Raw genomic sequence first — 16068 nt, 5'->3', positions numbered from 1 at the left:
CATCCACAGATGCAACCGAGTTTGCAAACTCAGCGTTCAACGCCGCAGCATGTAATTCCATAAATTCCTGACCTAGCAGTTGTTACCTTCTGAGAAGGTTCTTTGTTTAAATCTCCCTTTGATTAAATACATAACAAGTCATGTAAATGTTGTCTTCTTGTTTACCTTTACATCCTTATTGTATGTCCACTGGAAATGCCGGAAGCAACTAAACGAGCGCAATGTCACCATTATTCAGTTACTTCCTCATTTCTATAATATTGGGTTAGTGGTGTCCAGTGGGCTGCATTTGAACTGCGCTTATGTTGAGTAGCATCAACACCTGGGAAAACAAGCAACAGAAACCAGTTTATTCAGTGGCTCACTGGCTAAAAGAGCGAATTGACGCTCTCTTAGCTGCCTACGCAGCTCGGGCCTCAGCTGTTTTGCTGCTGCTGCTGCCGCTTTGGTTTTTGTCTATCTGCTGAAACTTAAAATTTTGCACATTTGCCCGCTGAGTTGGTTTCGGCCGTTTGAACTCACAACAACGTGTCGCGAGTGCATATTCAATCCAAAGTATAAGTTTTTGAGAGTGAATAATACCTAGTAAATGCCATGTACGCGAAGTTTGATAATTGAGAGAAAAAAATAAAAGAAATAGTCAATAAAAATCAGAAATAGATGCGATTTAAACTTGTTGACCTGGTTACGATTTAATTAAATGAGATATGGAATTTTCTGTGTTTTTGTTGCTTTTCCTACCACTTCTGAGCAGCTTTTGCTGTGTGTCCACGATGAATGATGCAACAGCGTCAACGACGAGGCTTCGCAAAAATGCAACAGAGACAAGAGCTCAATCGGAGGCATTTAACGAAAACAGTAGTCGTGTTAGTGGTTCCCGCGGCCACAAATCTCGTACTGTTGCACAATATAAGCTGCCGCTCTATGCCACAGAGACGGCGCCGGACAGCAGAGATACCACGGCCAGATCACAGTCCATGCGCAGGCGCACCCAGGTGGTTATGCGGCGCAGACCAACTACCACATCAACAACAACAACAACAACGACGACGACGACAACTTCAACAAGTGAGTTAAGCATAGACCGGACCTGCATTAAATGGACTTTAGCATATGTCCATATGACCGCTGCAAAGGCAAGCAAGTCTTGACGCTGGCACTGACCTAGCTTTCAGTTTTTAAGATTGGTAACGACAACTAACAGCAGCAGACCGTCTGAGAAGTTGTCTGAATACGAAAAGAAAACCACCATATTCGATAATTATGCGACTGATAACTGGAGCAGCCGCTGCAACACAGCTTTCAAATTCATATTGTCTTTTTAGTAGTCGCGAACGACCTTGATGAGCGGGACGAGACGTAAGCGATTGTAATGCTGTGTACTCATTCAAGGCTTAACAGCTTTGCTATGCATTTTGCCATGGTTGTTGGATGAAACTTTATCAAGGATATTGATTATTTCCATCTAATATCTGTATGACAAAAACCGCGCAAATTTGAATATGTGAGCCTTGAACTTGTGCCTTAATTAGCGCGTTTTATGATGAACGCATTTTTGGTGTTTTTTTTGTATTTCATTCGTCATTGAAGTTTAGAGATGACACTTATGGAGCTAAATGACTAAATTGGGTCACTCGATTTTTCTCTATAGTCTATTGTGTAGCATCTTAATTCAAAACTGTTGCAATTTCAATTGCAATTAAAACGCGTTTTTTCGCTCCCAGAGTCGTTAAACCATATTTCTTGATGTGCTATTTGTGGCGTAGCAATATATACGTACCAGTAAACTTATGTTAATTGATTCACTTTAAAAAAAACAGAGAGAGACAGAAAGATCGCTGCTTTTATGTTTTTATTAACATTTTATATGATAAATATTTACATATTGTGTGCCCAAAATGTTGCTATTTTTAATACCATTGTGTGGACGTTGTTTGATTTATTTCAGCTATTAGTAATGGCTGACACGATTTGTAATTTAAACAAGTAAAAACTTTTAGAATTATCATAAAACTAAATACCACAACAAATTTTCAAATTAACGTTCTTAAAGCTAAACGGGTCACATTAAGTCTAAGTAATGGTAATTACCCTTAATCACACCTTCACCTATGCCAAATATTCACAAAATGATATTCTTATTGTTTAGTTAACTATAATGTTTAGATCCTCCGCTGAATACCATGTGATAATCATTAGTCTTTGAAAAACTAGGCCAGTAAGAAACATTCACACAGTGAATGGGCATTTGTAATTGGTAGCAGAGCATAGTGTGGGGCAGGGCAGGTGAGGGGTGTGGACTGTGGACTGCTGACTGTGGATTGCTTTGCGCTCCAGCGCCAACGGCAATATGTTGCCTGCAGGCGTACAAAGATTCACTTTCAATAGCATTAACAAAAGCACTTGTTTTATGACTGGGTTAACTGAGTGACGGGAACTGCGCTTTGGTTGTCTTGCAATGCTTGTTATTTGGAGCAGAACTAGTAATGTCCATTGTTGACTAATCCAATTATCGCACGCTTAGCGCCCCGTCCAGTGTTGGCGAATGGATTCAATTTCTTCCATCCCAGTTTCTGGAGCTTTGGTCAGCAGAGCCTTGTGCCAGTGAGTTCGCCCACAAAACAGCCCCACCCACCCAAGAAGTTTACGCACTCCACAGCAACTGGCTCCAAGGAGGAGAAGTCCACGTACCGCCGGCAACAAAAGACCACACCAAAACCAAGGCGCAAGGCTAATACCACAATGGCAACAAGCACCACTGAGGGACCATTCCGCTTAGCGTTGCCAACGCTTAATTTCCCTAGCACCGCGGCTGGCGCTAGCGATAAGGAGAAGGATAAACGAGCTGCCGCTGATCTGCGACAGCGTTTCAATTGTCCGCGTGAGAACGAGGTACGCTTCCAGCTGTTTCCGAAAATCTGCAAGTCCGATAAGGACTGTTTGGTCTGGCAACGGGATGAGATCTGTTGCGACATCTTTGGCTCCAGCAGTTGCGTCGCGGGCATTGCCAAGCCACTCGAGGAGACGGAGCACGCACGTAAGTTCACTGCGCACAAGAAGCCATCTTGTTTGCTGTTAACTGATTTCCTGCTGTAGCCATATTGGGCCTGATACCACGCAAGTGTCCGACGCGCCCGTTGGCTGAGCTGTGGTGGGATGTGCAGGAGTGTCTCACTGACATGGACTGCTGGCCGCGTGTTTGCTGCCCCGATGGTCGCCGGCGCTACTGCCGCACATCCCAGCCGGAATTGGAGACGGTGCCGGTGCCAGTAAAGCGTTCGTTTGATTACCGTAGGTCACTCTGCACATATTTAGTTGATAACAGTAACATGAACAGTTCTCCTTATGCGCAGTTACGGAGTACTTGGAGTGCACGGCACCGCCGCCGACCATTTTTGATCTGCATCCAAAAGCTTGCACCTCCACGCTAGACTGCTTCCCCAACGTGTGCTGCCAGGAGGCGGGCTTGCGGCACTGTCGTCCACCCAAGAAGTCTGTGCTCACACTGATGGCCAATTTCCTGAACGTGGACTTTGTGAAGCGCTTAACACAGAATATTGTTATCAAGTAGTTTCAGTTCAGTTAACGTACACACACGCACATACACACATGCACATTCATCTGCACCTATGTACATACAGACATACACACATATATACGTGTAATCATTTAGAAACCTCGTTTACACGATCACTTATTGCAGTTGTTCAAGCTTTTTTATAGCGTGAAATCAGTAGTTCGCTTTAATTGTTATTTTTTATTGAATTCAAACATTTGCAAATTGTTTTTTATATAAATTATTTTAATAAAACGTTAAGACTTACAAAGCAAGTTTTTCTATTCAAATGCCTCAACGCTTCACCGTGTAAACGAGTCCATTTGCTCACACCTCTCTGTAGATATGAGTAATTTTATTTACTTGATTTTGAAATCGTTGTTATTCTGGAACTGATAACTGTTATGTGTATAGATGTGGTTGCTCAAACAGTGAGACCTACTTAAACTGTACTCTTAGTCTTAGATAATAAAACTGATTTATCAACGCTTCCCACTTTGAGTTTTTTCTTTCCTTTGTTTTTTTTTCTCTCTTTTTTATGACCAAACTACGTCTCAGCAATTGGCAGTGAGTGGCTGAGCCAAAGTTGATGTCGAAAGTTTTGTTTTTTCGAAAAGGTTAAATGGTGTCTGGTTACCTCTTGGCCTGGGCCACACACAAACAAAGATACTATTGCTTAAATAGAATCAGCGAAGGTTTCATTCTTACCTTGGGTACCGTGGCTACTCAATGTATTGTATAAACAATACTCGCATGAACTCAAAAAAAAAGATTGTGCATAAAACTGAATATGTGCACATGTTTAAATGTCTCGATTAACAAGACAAGCTTAAAGTTTGCATTCGCATACAAACACTTAATTGGATGTTGGCTCTGAACACGGAAAGTTTTATGACGAGCAAAACCTGAAGCTGAATGGAGTTGGCTTAAGTTAAGACTGCCTAAGTACAGGTCGTAAATGAACTCATTTATTTTCAGCTATGATATATCTGCGTTGAAGCCCCGTTAAATAATATGAAGTAGAATCTTAAAGGCAAATAAAACAGAGAAAAGAATCAAGCAACAGACACTGAATTTCTCATGAAATATTCATTTAAACCTTAAATATAAATGGCTAAAATATGTTTTTCTTTTTCGCATTTATTTTATTTCGCACCTGTTATAATATATACATATATGCATAAGTATAAATTACATTTATTCTTCACAAGTGCAACGCCAGCAGCCAAGTCTCAAATTTCCCACTAAGTGGCGCAATACATATGGATAAAAAAGAAAAACTAGACCCTTCTAGAAAAACAATTGAATGATTACACAAGAATTGGCATTTAGTGGAAACGACGCAGTTAAACTTTAATTTCAATTTAGTTTATTGCACATTATTTAATTTGTGGCGCAGAGCGCTGAGCGCTGAGAAATAAAAATTGTATGCATATATATATGTGTGTATATGTATGTTGCCTTTGCAAGAACAACCAGCAATAGATCGATTCTAATTATAATTTATTATAAAAACTATAGGGTCTGCTGACGCGTTCACTTGGAGGAGCAGCCGCACTTGCTCTTGTTGTCGCCGCCGCATTTGCAGTCGTTGCCGCAGTTGCAGGAACCCTTGTTGGTCTGAGAGGCGCATTTGCAACCTGAAAATTAATAAGCAATGCCCATTATTAAGTTAAGCAATTGAACGATATTTGTTTGTATTTATTTGATGTCCTTCAGTAGACTTACCGCTTCCGCATGGGCAAGGCATTTTGTTTTTTATTTAAGTTTTTCACTTGAAAGCACAAGAAAATTTAGGTTTCACTTAAGTGATGAGTCACTTTCACTTTTGCTGCAGAACACAACTGATGCACAATCCACGGATGCTACCCGATTTTATACACTTTCGAAACGAGGCTTTCCACACGGCGTTCGGGCGCTTTAATTCCAGTTTTGCACACGCCAACAGGCCGGCCGGCCGGCTGGGCCGAACATGTTCGAGCCGTGTGCAAAATAGGTTTTCCGTTTGAAAGCTTAGATGAACTAGCGGGGTTGTTGTCTCGACTAAAGCTTTTATTTTGTGCCCAAACCGTTGTCCGTTATGCTCAGTGGACATTATTGGAATAGCGCATGCGATTCCAAGTGAAAATTCATGTGGTGGATAATGGGCGGCACTGTGACTCTTATCGTACACCGTACACTCAAATGTGGGTACCCTCCTGTCTGTCTGTCTGGCTGTCCATTCATCATCGGCTTCGGCTGCGACTGTGTGTCTGTGTGGCTATGCCTTGCGAATGCGCGAAGAGTCAGTGTATTTCCGATTTCTGAGTGCGGCTGCAACAGCAGCAGCAGGCAAAGTCGCGCGACATTTTAGCAACGAATTCAAGTGCAACGCAATGCAAGAACTGAATGTAAATAATACGCATTTTATTAAAGTTATCCTTGCTGATAGACACGCAAGCAAGCAAGAGGCAGGCGACATTTATCTGTGTTTTCTTTTTTAAATATTTGTTTGATATATATATATATATGTGTGTGTATGTATGGGTGTGTGCGTGACCGTGTGCGTGTGTTAAAGGTGAAAATGCAACACACATAAAATCAATAAATCCAAGCCAAAATAAAATAACTAAAAATCAACGGCTAACAAAATATTTGTGCGTGCCTTGTGTGTATGTGTGCTTGTGTGTGTATGTGAGGGCGTGAGAAAGAAAACAAAAGAGCAAAACAGTGAGAGTACAACAACGAATGCGTTGGAAATTAAGGTGGCAACACAGGACACAGTGTGTGCGGAAGTGAACAATTTAAAGTTTGTGGTCACCAGAGCAAATAACAAAAATACATACATACATACACCCACGCAAACTGACAGAGTCGAGCGTCCACGCGCGTGTCTATGTATGTGTGTGTGTGTGTGTGTGTATATGCACAGGAAGGCTCTGTAAGCGATTATTTTGCTCACCCACGCATTTGACTGTTTTTGTTATTTCTGATGTTGTTGTAATCGCCTGCACTTCAAAGCTTCTATTTATACACTATACTAAATGTGTGTAGGCGTATATCTGTGTGTGTGTGTGTGTGCATGACTGCCAAGCTGCCCATAATGCGGCCGACCTGATACCTGAGCCCAATCACAATCACAATCACAATATCAGCCGCTCCTCTCATGCCCAAGTCGCCCACGCAGAAATAATAGTATGTAATCATAATAACAATAACGATGATGATGATATTGCGAATGACGTTGGCAATAGTTGGCAAAAGGTTAACGACGCACAGATCTGTGCTTTCGTTAATTTTAACAAATAGTATTTACACCGAGAGGGAAAAAATCAATAGCCTACCTTAACATAAACGCGAATGGCACATGGATAAAATTAGCCGCAGTCTCACGCATTTATTCTATACATAATTTTAATATGGCAAAGGGCAGCCAATAAATGGAGGCGTAACCCGAGCGTGCTGTGTGTGTGGGCGTAATGTGACCAATTGATTTGCTGCTCTTAATCGTTGCAGATGAACCAGAGTATGGCGCTCAAGTAAAGCACAGACGTAGTGGTCGACAAACCTAGCAAATCAGCAAGCCTCCACTCTTGACAACTACTAAACAACCGTATAGCGCCTCCCGCAACACTGTCAGGATGACAGAGCAAAAGAATCAGGTGACACGCGCAGCGCCGGAGCAGAGCAACGACTACCGTGTCGTGGTCTTCGGTGCTGGTGGCGTTGGCAAGAGTTCCCTGGTGCTGCGTTTCATCAAGGGCACCTTTCGCGAGAGCTATATACCCACCATAGAGGACACCTACAGGCAGGTGGGTATCGCTGCAGCCACGATATTAACCCTGTCTCTAAACTTAATTTGGACTCTTTGCTGTTGCAGGTCATCAGCTGCAATAAGAATATTTGCACACTACAAATCACGGACACGACAGGATCACATCAGTTTCCGGCTATGCAGCGATTGTCCATTTCCAAGGGCCATGCATTCATTTTGGTCTACTCCGTGTGCTCCAAACAGAGCCTGGAGGAGTTGCGGCCCATCTGGGAGCTAATTAAGGAGCTGAAGGTAAGCAGGGATAGTTTAGTCTGGAGCATAATTGAAGTGGGAGTATAAATTGGTTGATTTACAGGGCGATGTGAACTCCATACCGGTCATGCTGGTAGGCAATAAGTGCGATGAGAGCACTGAGCTGCGCGAAGTGTCGCAAATAGAGGGGCAGGCGCAGGCGACCACTTGGAGCATATCGTTCATGGAGACATCGGCCAAAATCAATCACAATGTGACCGAGCTGTTCCAGGAGCTGCTCAACATGGAGAAGACGCGTACCGTTTCGCTGCAGCTGGACACAAAAAAGCAAAAGAAACAGAAAAAGGAAAAGAAATGCAAGGAGACCAATGGAGCCATACCAGAGAACGGGGAGGCCAGTGCCAGTGCCAGTGCCAGTGCCAGTGGCGCCGGAGTCAAGGAGAAGTGCGGCGTTATGTAACCAGTTTGGCAAGCAAAATTAGTGACAGACAAATACTCGCATTGGGACATTGGCAGGACTTGAGAACTCACCCCTCACACACACTCACACACACACACACACACATGATTAAACATATGCATATACATATATACTATACATAGATATATACATATAAATACCACACATTGGGACTGATGTTATCAGAGAATAGCCTGCATAGATGAGAAATATATTATTAATTATAGATGGATTGAAGAAAGCGAAAAATGAAAACTATAAGACAGCATTACGAGTATATTTTGCGTACATAGATTTTATCAACACGCAACACCTTCTCTAGTCTAGCAGAATGTAGAAGGCAATCAATGTACCGCCCCCACACCCACCCGCACAGCACACACACACACAGACACACAGATCGAAGTAATTTCTTTTGGATTCGGAAAACTGCATCTGAAACGCAACGGCATACATATCAAATACATAAACATACTACATAACAGAACATGACATACTCGCACACACACAATAGATGTGTACATTATACAGATATCATAATGCTATAATATGTACTATACGAATATATATATATATATATAGAGATGCACATATATGCATACATATGTGTAACCCAAGAGAAAAGCCAAAGTACCTACTTAAAATTTTTATCTACTTACTATCAGAGCCGGTAAACCGATTAGAAGGTGTACTCACAACAAATCCATTTCACAACAGATCACGAAGAACAGAAGACAACAAACTAGCGACAATTCTGGAGCATTTGTGGCAACCGAATCGATATGGATCCCATTCGTTTGCTGCAAAGGCGCTTATTTGACTATCAATCAATTGCTGTATAACTATTTACCACCAAAACAAAAACAAAAACAAACGAAAAAAGAAATATTTAACAAATGGAATAATTACCACTAACATCACTTATAATGTATAAATAATACTCACACTCTATTCACTTAAACCCACTTGATGGTCCCGAGGAAGTATGCATACGGATCGTGCGTTAGTTTCGTTTTAATTCTTTTCACTTATGGTACTTATAGACTTTAGGGACATTGTTTAAGGACAGACGTATGGATGAAATATGTATTCATTTACAATTATTTGCTGAAGTTTATTAACAATGCAAACACAAATTAGATTTAGTCAACGATTAGGCCCTGCATGACGGTACGATCCGATCAGGGATCGTCATGCCAGGCAATAAGCACAATTTTTGCCGCTCATTCAGAAATTGTAGAGTTAGTGCTAAATGAGGATCACTATCCGCGTTTACATCGAAGCATATGTTGCGAAGGTATATGAGTTGCCTGTTTTCTAAAAACGAGCACAGTTTACAAATTGTGGTATTTGCTTAATTATTAAAATAGTTGGGTTGGCTTATGCGTAGGATTTAAAGTCTATTAGCAGGTTAAAGGTTAAATGAAATAGTTTCGAGTCGTTTTACTGTTGATTGATATTACAAGAGAGAAGGCATTAGTTTTTTTTAACTTAAATTACTTATAGTCCATTCAGCTAATGAAAAATAATTGATTTTAATTGATGTTTCGCCAAATTAGGAGAGAACGAGTAATTATATTAATTATGACTTAGCCCATTTCTTATGCACAACACAGTACAAGTGCCACACGCTCTCGTTGTTTGGATATGATTTAGGTGCATAGTGGGGAGAAGAGTTGTTCAAGAACCGATCATCGACACAAGCATATATACAAAATATAACATAGTACATACTTGTTTACTATATTGTTGAATTTGTCTAGTGAAATTATTAACCAAGATTTTGATAGCGGACCAATTTGCGTATAAGATTTCAGAAATCAATTAGATAAATTCTCTCAGTTCGCCTCGGTAAACAGTGCATGCATAAGTATATATATATTATATATAATTCTAATGACAGACTTCGTTGAATCTTATGTACGATTAGCATTATCCTGCGTGCTCTAAGTTTTCCGCTTAGTTTCCCTAGGTTTAGTTAGGTTTGTTGGACTCTGGACAGCGAAACTGGTTCTGGCTTAAAGGGGCGTGCCGAGTAGTCGAATACACTGTAATAAGTAAATAAAAAAATACAAATCATAAAATGGACACTTTGTTGCATAATAAGATTAAGCGAATGTTATTTAAATGTAATTCAGCAACGATATGCATGTAAATGTAATTCCGAAGTATAATTTAAAATACAACGAATGAATATATTTACACCGAATTAATTATAATTTTTTATGAATATATATACATTATATATATATAATTATTATACACACAACAATAAGTTGTATATTTAACTAGTTTATTCATGATGAATATTTGATTATTGCTTACATTTTCAATATGCAGCAGACACCTACACACACCCACACACCCCCACACACACACACGCACTCAATGCTAATAAGATGTTGTAAATATGAACAAAAATTCAGCAATTGGCAGTATTGGTATATACATATGAACAATTTGGCCGTTAGCATAATATAAACATGTAATAGACATTGTTGGGAGACCTATTAATGTCACCCAATGAAATCTTATTGTTGGAGATTTAACTTATAATAATTATCGTGCAAACATGAAATAATTACATGCAGAATAATTTGAATAAAGAAATAATTTAACTATGAAAACATAAACAATTAATTGGTAAAAGAAAAATCACACTCAATGCAAAAATGCAAAAAAATTTACCAATATGAAACTTTTAACTTTTATCGCTTGAATTTTAACAATTTCGTTTAAACGGGATTACTGTTGCCTTTCCACAGATTTGCCATTTACAAGTGCCAACCACATATCTTCTTACGATATATCCGTAGAACAGCTTAAAGCTGAACGCGATCACGAGGATTAGTGCGATTGGAGCAATCAAGTTACATGGAAATGTTAATTCAGCTGAAGGCAAAACATATGAAAATTTAAAATATTTTCAAGGGAATGATTTATGTAGCTACTTACTGAATAAGTTCGCAAGAGTGTGACTAATTGATTTCAAGAAGACTTCGACGGGTTTGAGCAGCATTTCACTTGACAATTCTGCCAACGAAGTTTGTTAGACATTCTGCAATGTGCACGAATGAAATATTTATGATATTTGTGGCTTCTCTATATGCAATATGTAATAAGTATTACTTACTTAATACTTTCTCTTTGTTGCATTTCTCTCGAAGACATAAACATTTTGGTAAACCAATTGCTATTGGCATAATCCATTTCCATTTGAATGCTGTCGAATACTTCAAGCAGATAGTCAACCTTAAGTTTCTTTAAAAAACAATAAGGAATGTGACAAATTCTCTGGGATCCCTGACTATTATGAGCACATACCCTATTGCACTCAAAATAAGTGACACAGTAGCAATACACGAGAGTGCCGACAATAATTATGCTTCTTTTAGAAAATCCGAATCGTTTGTGTACGAACCACCCGGCAGCAGTTATCAGCAGCACTTTCAGTACGAATAAAACCTGACAAGACGATTTTTAATTAATCGAAGCTGCAAATAAATGAAATAATAGCAGCAGCTTTAACCTCGGCTATTTCCAGTAGCTGTAAAGGATCCTTGGCTATATTCATAATGAGAGCACGCACACTTTGGGGCTGATACAAGTAGAGGTCGTCCGCTTGCACCGGCGACAATGGAAAATCGACAGCCTTGTCAAGTATTTTTGTAACTAAAATATCAAGATCACGTACATCTTGGACAGAGGCAATCTCACCGAGCTCTGAATCATGCACGGAGAACAAAAGCGCACGCTTAGAATTTCTTGTTGTTCTGCCGTACTAAAAATGATAAGAACGAATGACATAGCTATGATTTGTCATTTGTTGGTGACACACTGAATAATTCATAAAGAAATTTTTTAAAATATATGAATGCCAGTTGATCATCTCTTGTTCCCAAGGACTTCTCTTCAGATAGCAAGCCCTGGTTGAAGCCTTCAGGAGTATTTGTTAATTTCGTTGGTGCCACTTTCGCCCACGCATGTGGTTCAATGAAGTTATCCTGGTAACAGCACACATTATGGAGCAACAGCAATATGCAACTCACTGTTGCATAGGATATCATTGCTTTGCTTTAAGTCAAACCACGTTTTCATAATTATTTCTGGACAATGAGTAAGTGAAGTTGTTCCTGAAGTGCTTGAGTATCGATTACATATCGATCACTGCAGACCAGAATTGTGGTATTTAATTAGAATAACAGTTGGCGTAGTATTTAAAATAAATATATAATTTTAATTATTCTGTAAACAATGTATACATAGGTGTATTTTATATATAATTCTAATGCCAATCTAAGTTAGTTTGTGTGGTTGGATGTATTTGCATATCAGGGGAATGTTCATTAAACGTAAAAAACAATGAATGAATATATTTACATCAAATTAACTATAATTTTTTTATGAATATACATATAATAATTATACACACAACGTAAAAGCTGTATATTGAGCTAGTTTACTCATGATGAAAATTTGATTGCTTACATTTCAGAAATGCAGCAAACAAACCCAATAACCAGGACCATAATATAAACATGATTATTATAGGATGCCTACTAATGGCACTGAATGAAATCTTAATCTTAAAGATTAAACTAATTAGCGTGCAAAAAAAAATTAAATAATAACACGCATAATAAATTAAATTAAAATAATTTAACTATGAAAAATATCTTTTGGTAACAGAATTCTGTTAAATGGTGATATTAACTGGTAAGAGAAAAATGATAACCACAAACATTACACTTAATACAGCAGTTCAAAAAAAGTTAAAATTAGCTACAAAGTATTAATATAATCCACATCTGCGTTATCATCTACAACGGTGAAGCCAGCTTCATGAGCTATATCCTCAGAGGTACTGCTAATATTAGAATTATCTTTCGAAGGCGGCTCCAAATTATGTTTTTTTTCAGTTTGTTGTTTTTGAGACGTTTCTGGTGGGGGTGCTTCCAATGGTTCCAGTAACTCTTGGACCCCTGATACTGGCAGTTGTAGTTGTTGTTGGGATTGTGATATGTTTGTAGAGCCAATGACATTAAGTAACATCTTAAGGTTTTCACCCGATAAACGATCTCCAACCGTTTCATTGGCAATGGCTTGATCTTGCGTTGTTGCAGAAGTTGTAGCGGATTTACCATAAAAAAGGCCGACCCACACCTTCGGACTTATGACGTATTTAAAGATTAACTTTAGAATGTAGCCAATCATACAGACTAGTGCGAATGGTGCTATTAAGTTATATGGAAAATATAATTCAGCTGCGGGTAAAGCATACAAGCATTAAAAATATTGTTAAGTCTGTTAAGGTTTAGAGACTTACAATTTAAGCTCGTAATTGTATGAGTTGTTTTTTCCAAGATCGTTTCAATTTGTTTGAGAAACATTTCACTTGTGTACATAATGAACACATGGTCTGGTCGACAGTAAGGCATACGTAATTTGCTTGACTTTCTGTAATGTACATAACAAAGATTGACGAACATGTCTAATTAATCAGTTAATGAATAGTACTAACAAAATTTTCTGTCTTTGTTGATCTTCTTTAGAGTCTTTAAATAAAGAGCCAAATATGCGAGAAAACCAGTTTGTATCAGCATTATCCGTGGACTTTTGATGACTGTCAATTACTTCAATCACAGCATCAACCTCCAGTTTCTAAATCAAAACAATTAAAAATATATATAATACAATGTGATTGATTGATTTTGTACGACATACCCTATTGCATTCTAAATAGGTAACGAAGTAGCCATACAGGAACACCCCGCCTATAATTATGGCTATTGCAGAAAATCGGAATCGTCTATGCACAATCCACCCGGTAGCAATGATGAGCAGTACCGTTAGCATGAATCGCACCTGTCAATCAGTTTTTGTTAATCTGTGTGTGCTTATAAGCCTTTAATAGCAGCAATTCTAACCTCGGATATTTGCAGTAGCTTTAGAAGATCCTTGAAAATATCCATAATAAGCGCGAGCACTCCCATTTCCTTGTGTGTGTACAAAAATTCGTCGTCGGCCTGATCCGATGACAAAGGAACATCGTTTGCCTTATTAAGTATTTTGGTAAGTAAAATATCAAGATCACGCACATCTTGAACCGTTTCAAGTTCATCAACTTCTGAAGCTTGTAATGTAAACAGTACCGATCGTTTGAAAACGTTTGACGTTTTGCCGTGCTGAAAATGATTACAATTTCATGACGTCATTAGTTAAAATTTGACATGATATGTCCGCCTACTTACCATTAGCACCTTTCGACTAAACAAAGTGTTAACAAACTTTTTAAAATACATTAATGCTAATTGATCCTCTATTGTTGCGAGTGATTTCCCTTCAGGCGACACGGCCTGGCATTGGCAGGCATCTTCACCTGGATTACTGAATTGCGTGGTTGTCAGTTCCGCCCACGCATGTGGCTCAACCCAGTTATCCTGGTAACAGCACACGTTATGGAACAACAGTAATATACAACTAACTATTGCATTTGATTGCATTGTGTTCTTTTTAATATCGATATAACCAAATTAAGTAAGAGTTTAACTAAATTGACAAGCGGTAAACATGATCACAATTGCGCGGTTGCTGCTTTAGTGTTATAAAGTGCCAGCTTTGCTGTAGGACAGTATGCTGATCAATGAGCAAGGCAATTAATTTTGCTACCCGTTATGCGGTTGCGAACTAGTTAACGGCAAGCAATTGCTCGTGTTCAGTATCGTATTGTGGATAATAATTTTATAATTAATATAAGATCATTTAGAGCTTATTAATAAAACAACAATATCATATTAAAATTTTTTATCAATATAAATATTATCTAAAGAAACTGCATACACAATTTACGTAGGCCTTGCCAGACTGTTTAAAATGAAATATAAACATTGCAAAAGTGCTGCCAGACTTATGACAAAAAAATGACTCACGGACAGTGTTAAGTCGAATAGTTTAAACAATATCATAATAATTAGCATACCATTATAAGAAGAGCGAAATGGGATTATTTGGCAAAACTCCCAGCAAAGACCCCAAAGAACAGGTTGGATATCTTGCACCAGTGGTCCATTTTACTTTTGCGCATTAACAAGGCCATTTGGCTGCCATGAAATGATGTCATGTTCCAATTGTTTTGATTCTCATTTGCAACATCTGTTTCTCGGTATCTGTAGGTGCAAGAATGGACGCACAAGATACGAAAGGAGGGTAATCAGCTTGATAGGCAGATACGAAGTATACAGCGTGAAGAGGAAAAAGTGAAGCGGTCTCTCAAACAGGCAGCCCAAAAAGGTGACCGTGACACCTGCATCATTCTCGCCAAAGAGATTGTGAACGCGCGAAAAGCAATAAATCGTATATACACATCTAAGGCGCATCTGAATTCCGTACAGATGCAGATGAAAAATCAATTGTGTACGTAAATTTGACTTTGGCTATAGTTACTGCCATTAACTAATCTTTGTATTTCTCATATAGCTACTTTGCGGGTTGCTGGCTCGTTACAGAAATCCACAGAAGTCATGCAGGCCATGCAAAATCTTATTAGATATCCGGAGTTGGCGGGCATTATGCGGGATATGTCAAAGGAAATGATGAAGGCTGGCATAATCGAGGAGATGTTGGACGAGACCATGGATTCGCTGGAAGAGTCTGAGGAGTTGGAGGAGGAGGCAGCAAAGGAGGTCGACAAAGTACTCTGGGAAATCACGGACGGTAAACTGGGTGAGGCTCCACTACCACCTGAAGCAACGCCAGCAGACAAAACACCAGCAGCTACCGCCCGTGTTGCGGTCGAGGATGATGACGACGATGGTGAAGAGTTAGAGGAAATGCAGAGTCGCTTAGCATCGTTGCGGTCATAAACAATTTGCAGAAAAGGGACAGTGTGCATGTTGAAAATATTAGATTCGAATTTTAAAAATTTAGCTTATGATTATTATTTTATCATAGTACCTTGCACGCCACCAAAATCCAAAATATTGCTCCGATCCCCGATAGTAAATTATAAAAACAAAAATAACAGTGAAAGTCTATAAACCGTTTTAT

The 16068-nt window shown here is 39.0% G+C and overlaps 5 protein-coding genes and 1 long non-coding RNA gene across 6 annotated transcripts; 3 read left to right on the top strand and 3 right to left on the bottom strand.

Annotated features, from left to right (window-relative positions):
• Positions 1-64: 64 nt before the first annotated feature.
• Positions 65-3668, top strand: LOC111602709. The gene is made up of 4 exons (XM_023319946.2): positions 65-1068; positions 2525-3037; positions 3097-3291; positions 3354-3668. Exons 1-4 carry the CDS (start codon positions 708-710, stop codon positions 3569-3571), a joined length of 1287 nt encoding a protein of 428 aa, XP_023175714.2. The 5' UTR covers positions 65-707; the 3' UTR covers positions 3572-3668.
• A 1329-nt stretch (positions 3669-4997) lies between these two features.
• Positions 4998-5428, bottom strand: LOC111602772 (metallothionein-1). The gene is made up of 2 exons (XM_023320034.2): positions 5285-5428; positions 4998-5196 (listed from the first exon to the last, which is right to left on the bottom strand). Exons 1-2 carry the CDS (start codon positions 5304-5306, stop codon positions 5093-5095), a joined length of 126 nt encoding a protein of 41 aa, XP_023175802.1. The 5' UTR covers positions 5307-5428; the 3' UTR covers positions 4998-5092.
• A 382-nt stretch (positions 5429-5810) lies between these two features.
• On the top strand, positions 5811-8105 carry LOC111602783 (GTP-binding protein Di-Ras2). The gene is made up of 4 exons (XM_023320054.2): positions 5811-5946; positions 7052-7347; positions 7416-7601; positions 7666-8105. The coding sequence occupies exons 2-4, from the start codon at positions 7177-7179 to the stop codon at positions 8020-8022; spliced, it is 714 nt and encodes a 237-aa protein (XP_023175822.1). The 5' UTR covers positions 5811-5946; positions 7052-7176; the 3' UTR covers positions 8023-8105.
• Positions 8106-8166: 61 nt separating this feature from the next.
• LOC111602784 lies at positions 8167-11251 on the bottom strand. The gene is made up of 4 exons (XR_003944139.1): positions 11156-11251; positions 10978-11080; positions 10826-10914; positions 8167-10070 (listed from the first exon to the last, which is right to left on the bottom strand). It is a non-coding gene; the product is annotated as an uncharacterized LOC111602784 (long non-coding RNA).
• A 1448-nt stretch (positions 11252-12699) lies between these two features.
• On the bottom strand, positions 12700-14626 carry LOC111602745. Its single transcript, XM_023319996.2, has 6 exons — positions 14274-14626; positions 13950-14207; positions 13747-13887; positions 13544-13683; positions 13349-13479; positions 12700-13286 (listed from the first exon to the last, which is right to left on the bottom strand). The coding sequence occupies exons 1-6, from the start codon at positions 14523-14525 to the stop codon at positions 12805-12807; spliced, it is 1404 nt and encodes a 467-aa protein (XP_023175764.2). The 5' UTR covers positions 14526-14626; the 3' UTR covers positions 12700-12804.
• Positions 14627-14875: 249 nt separating this feature from the next.
• Positions 14876-16060, top strand: LOC111602777 (charged multivesicular body protein 3). Its single transcript, XM_023320044.2, has 3 exons — positions 14876-15064; positions 15195-15435; positions 15499-16060. The coding sequence occupies exons 1-3, from the start codon at positions 15020-15022 to the stop codon at positions 15882-15884; spliced, it is 672 nt and encodes a 223-aa protein (XP_023175812.2). The 5' UTR covers positions 14876-15019; the 3' UTR covers positions 15885-16060.
• Positions 16061-16068: the final 8 nt, after the last annotated feature.

This window comes from Drosophila hydei, unplaced genomic scaffold (genome assembly GCF_003285905.1).
Source record: "Drosophila hydei strain 15085-1641.00,03,60 unplaced genomic scaffold, DhydRS2 tig00000063-arrow-pilon, whole genome shotgun sequence".
Taxonomy (NCBI): Eukaryota; Metazoa; Arthropoda; class Insecta; order Diptera; family Drosophilidae; genus Drosophila; species Drosophila hydei.
Note: the sequence above shows the minus strand (reverse complement) of the source record. Positions and strands in the feature narration are given on the sequence as shown.

Bases quoted from the DNA above. Each gene is read 5' to 3' on its own strand.
- LOC111602709 (XM_023319946.2), top strand. From the start codon at position 708: ATGGAATTTTCTGTGTTTTTGTTGCTTTTCCTACCACTTCTGAGCAGC. The intron at 3,038-3,096 runs GTAAGTTCACTG...TTCCTGCTGTAG, and splicing joins CGAGGAGACGGAGCACGCAC to CCATATTGGGCCTGATACCA. The intron at 3,292-3,353 runs GTAGGTCACTCT...CCTTATGCGCAG, and splicing joins AAAGCGTTCGTTTGATTACC to TTACGGAGTACTTGGAGTGC.
- LOC111602772 (XM_023320034.2), bottom strand. From the start codon at position 5,306: ATGCCTTGCCCATGCGGAAGCG. The intron at 5,197-5,284 runs GTAAGTCTACTG...ATTAATTTTCAG, and splicing joins GCCTTGCCCATGCGGAAGCG to GTTGCAAATGCGCCTCTCAG.
- LOC111602783 (XM_023320054.2), top strand. From the start codon at position 7,177: ATGACAGAGCAAAAGAATCAGGTGACACGCGCAGCGCCGGAGCAGAGC. The intron at 7,348-7,415 runs GTGGGTATCGCT...TTGCTGTTGCAG, and splicing joins TAGAGGACACCTACAGGCAG to GTCATCAGCTGCAATAAGAA. The intron at 7,602-7,665 runs GTAAGCAGGGAT...GTTGATTTACAG, and splicing joins AGCTAATTAAGGAGCTGAAG to GGCGATGTGAACTCCATACC.
- LOC111602745 (XM_023319996.2), bottom strand. From the start codon at position 14,525: ATGCAATCAAATGCAATAGTTAGTTGTATATTACTGTTGTTCCATAAC. The intron at 14,208-14,273 runs GTAAGTAGGCGG...AATCATTTTCAG, and splicing joins TTAGTCGAAAGGTGCTAATG to CACGGCAAAACGTCAAACGT. The intron at 13,287-13,348 runs GTAAGTCTCTAA...CTTTACCCGCAG, and splicing joins TACAATTACGAGCTTAAATT to CTGAATTATATTTTCCATAT.
- LOC111602777 (XM_023320044.2), top strand. From the start codon at position 15,020: ATGGGATTATTTGGCAAAACTCCCAGCAAAGACCCCAAAGAACAG. The intron at 15,065-15,194 runs GTTGGATATCTT...CGGTATCTGTAG, and splicing joins GCAAAGACCCCAAAGAACAG to GTGCAAGAATGGACGCACAA. The intron at 15,436-15,498 runs GTACGTAAATTT...TTTCTCATATAG, and splicing joins GCAGATGAAAAATCAATTGT to CTACTTTGCGGGTTGCTGGC.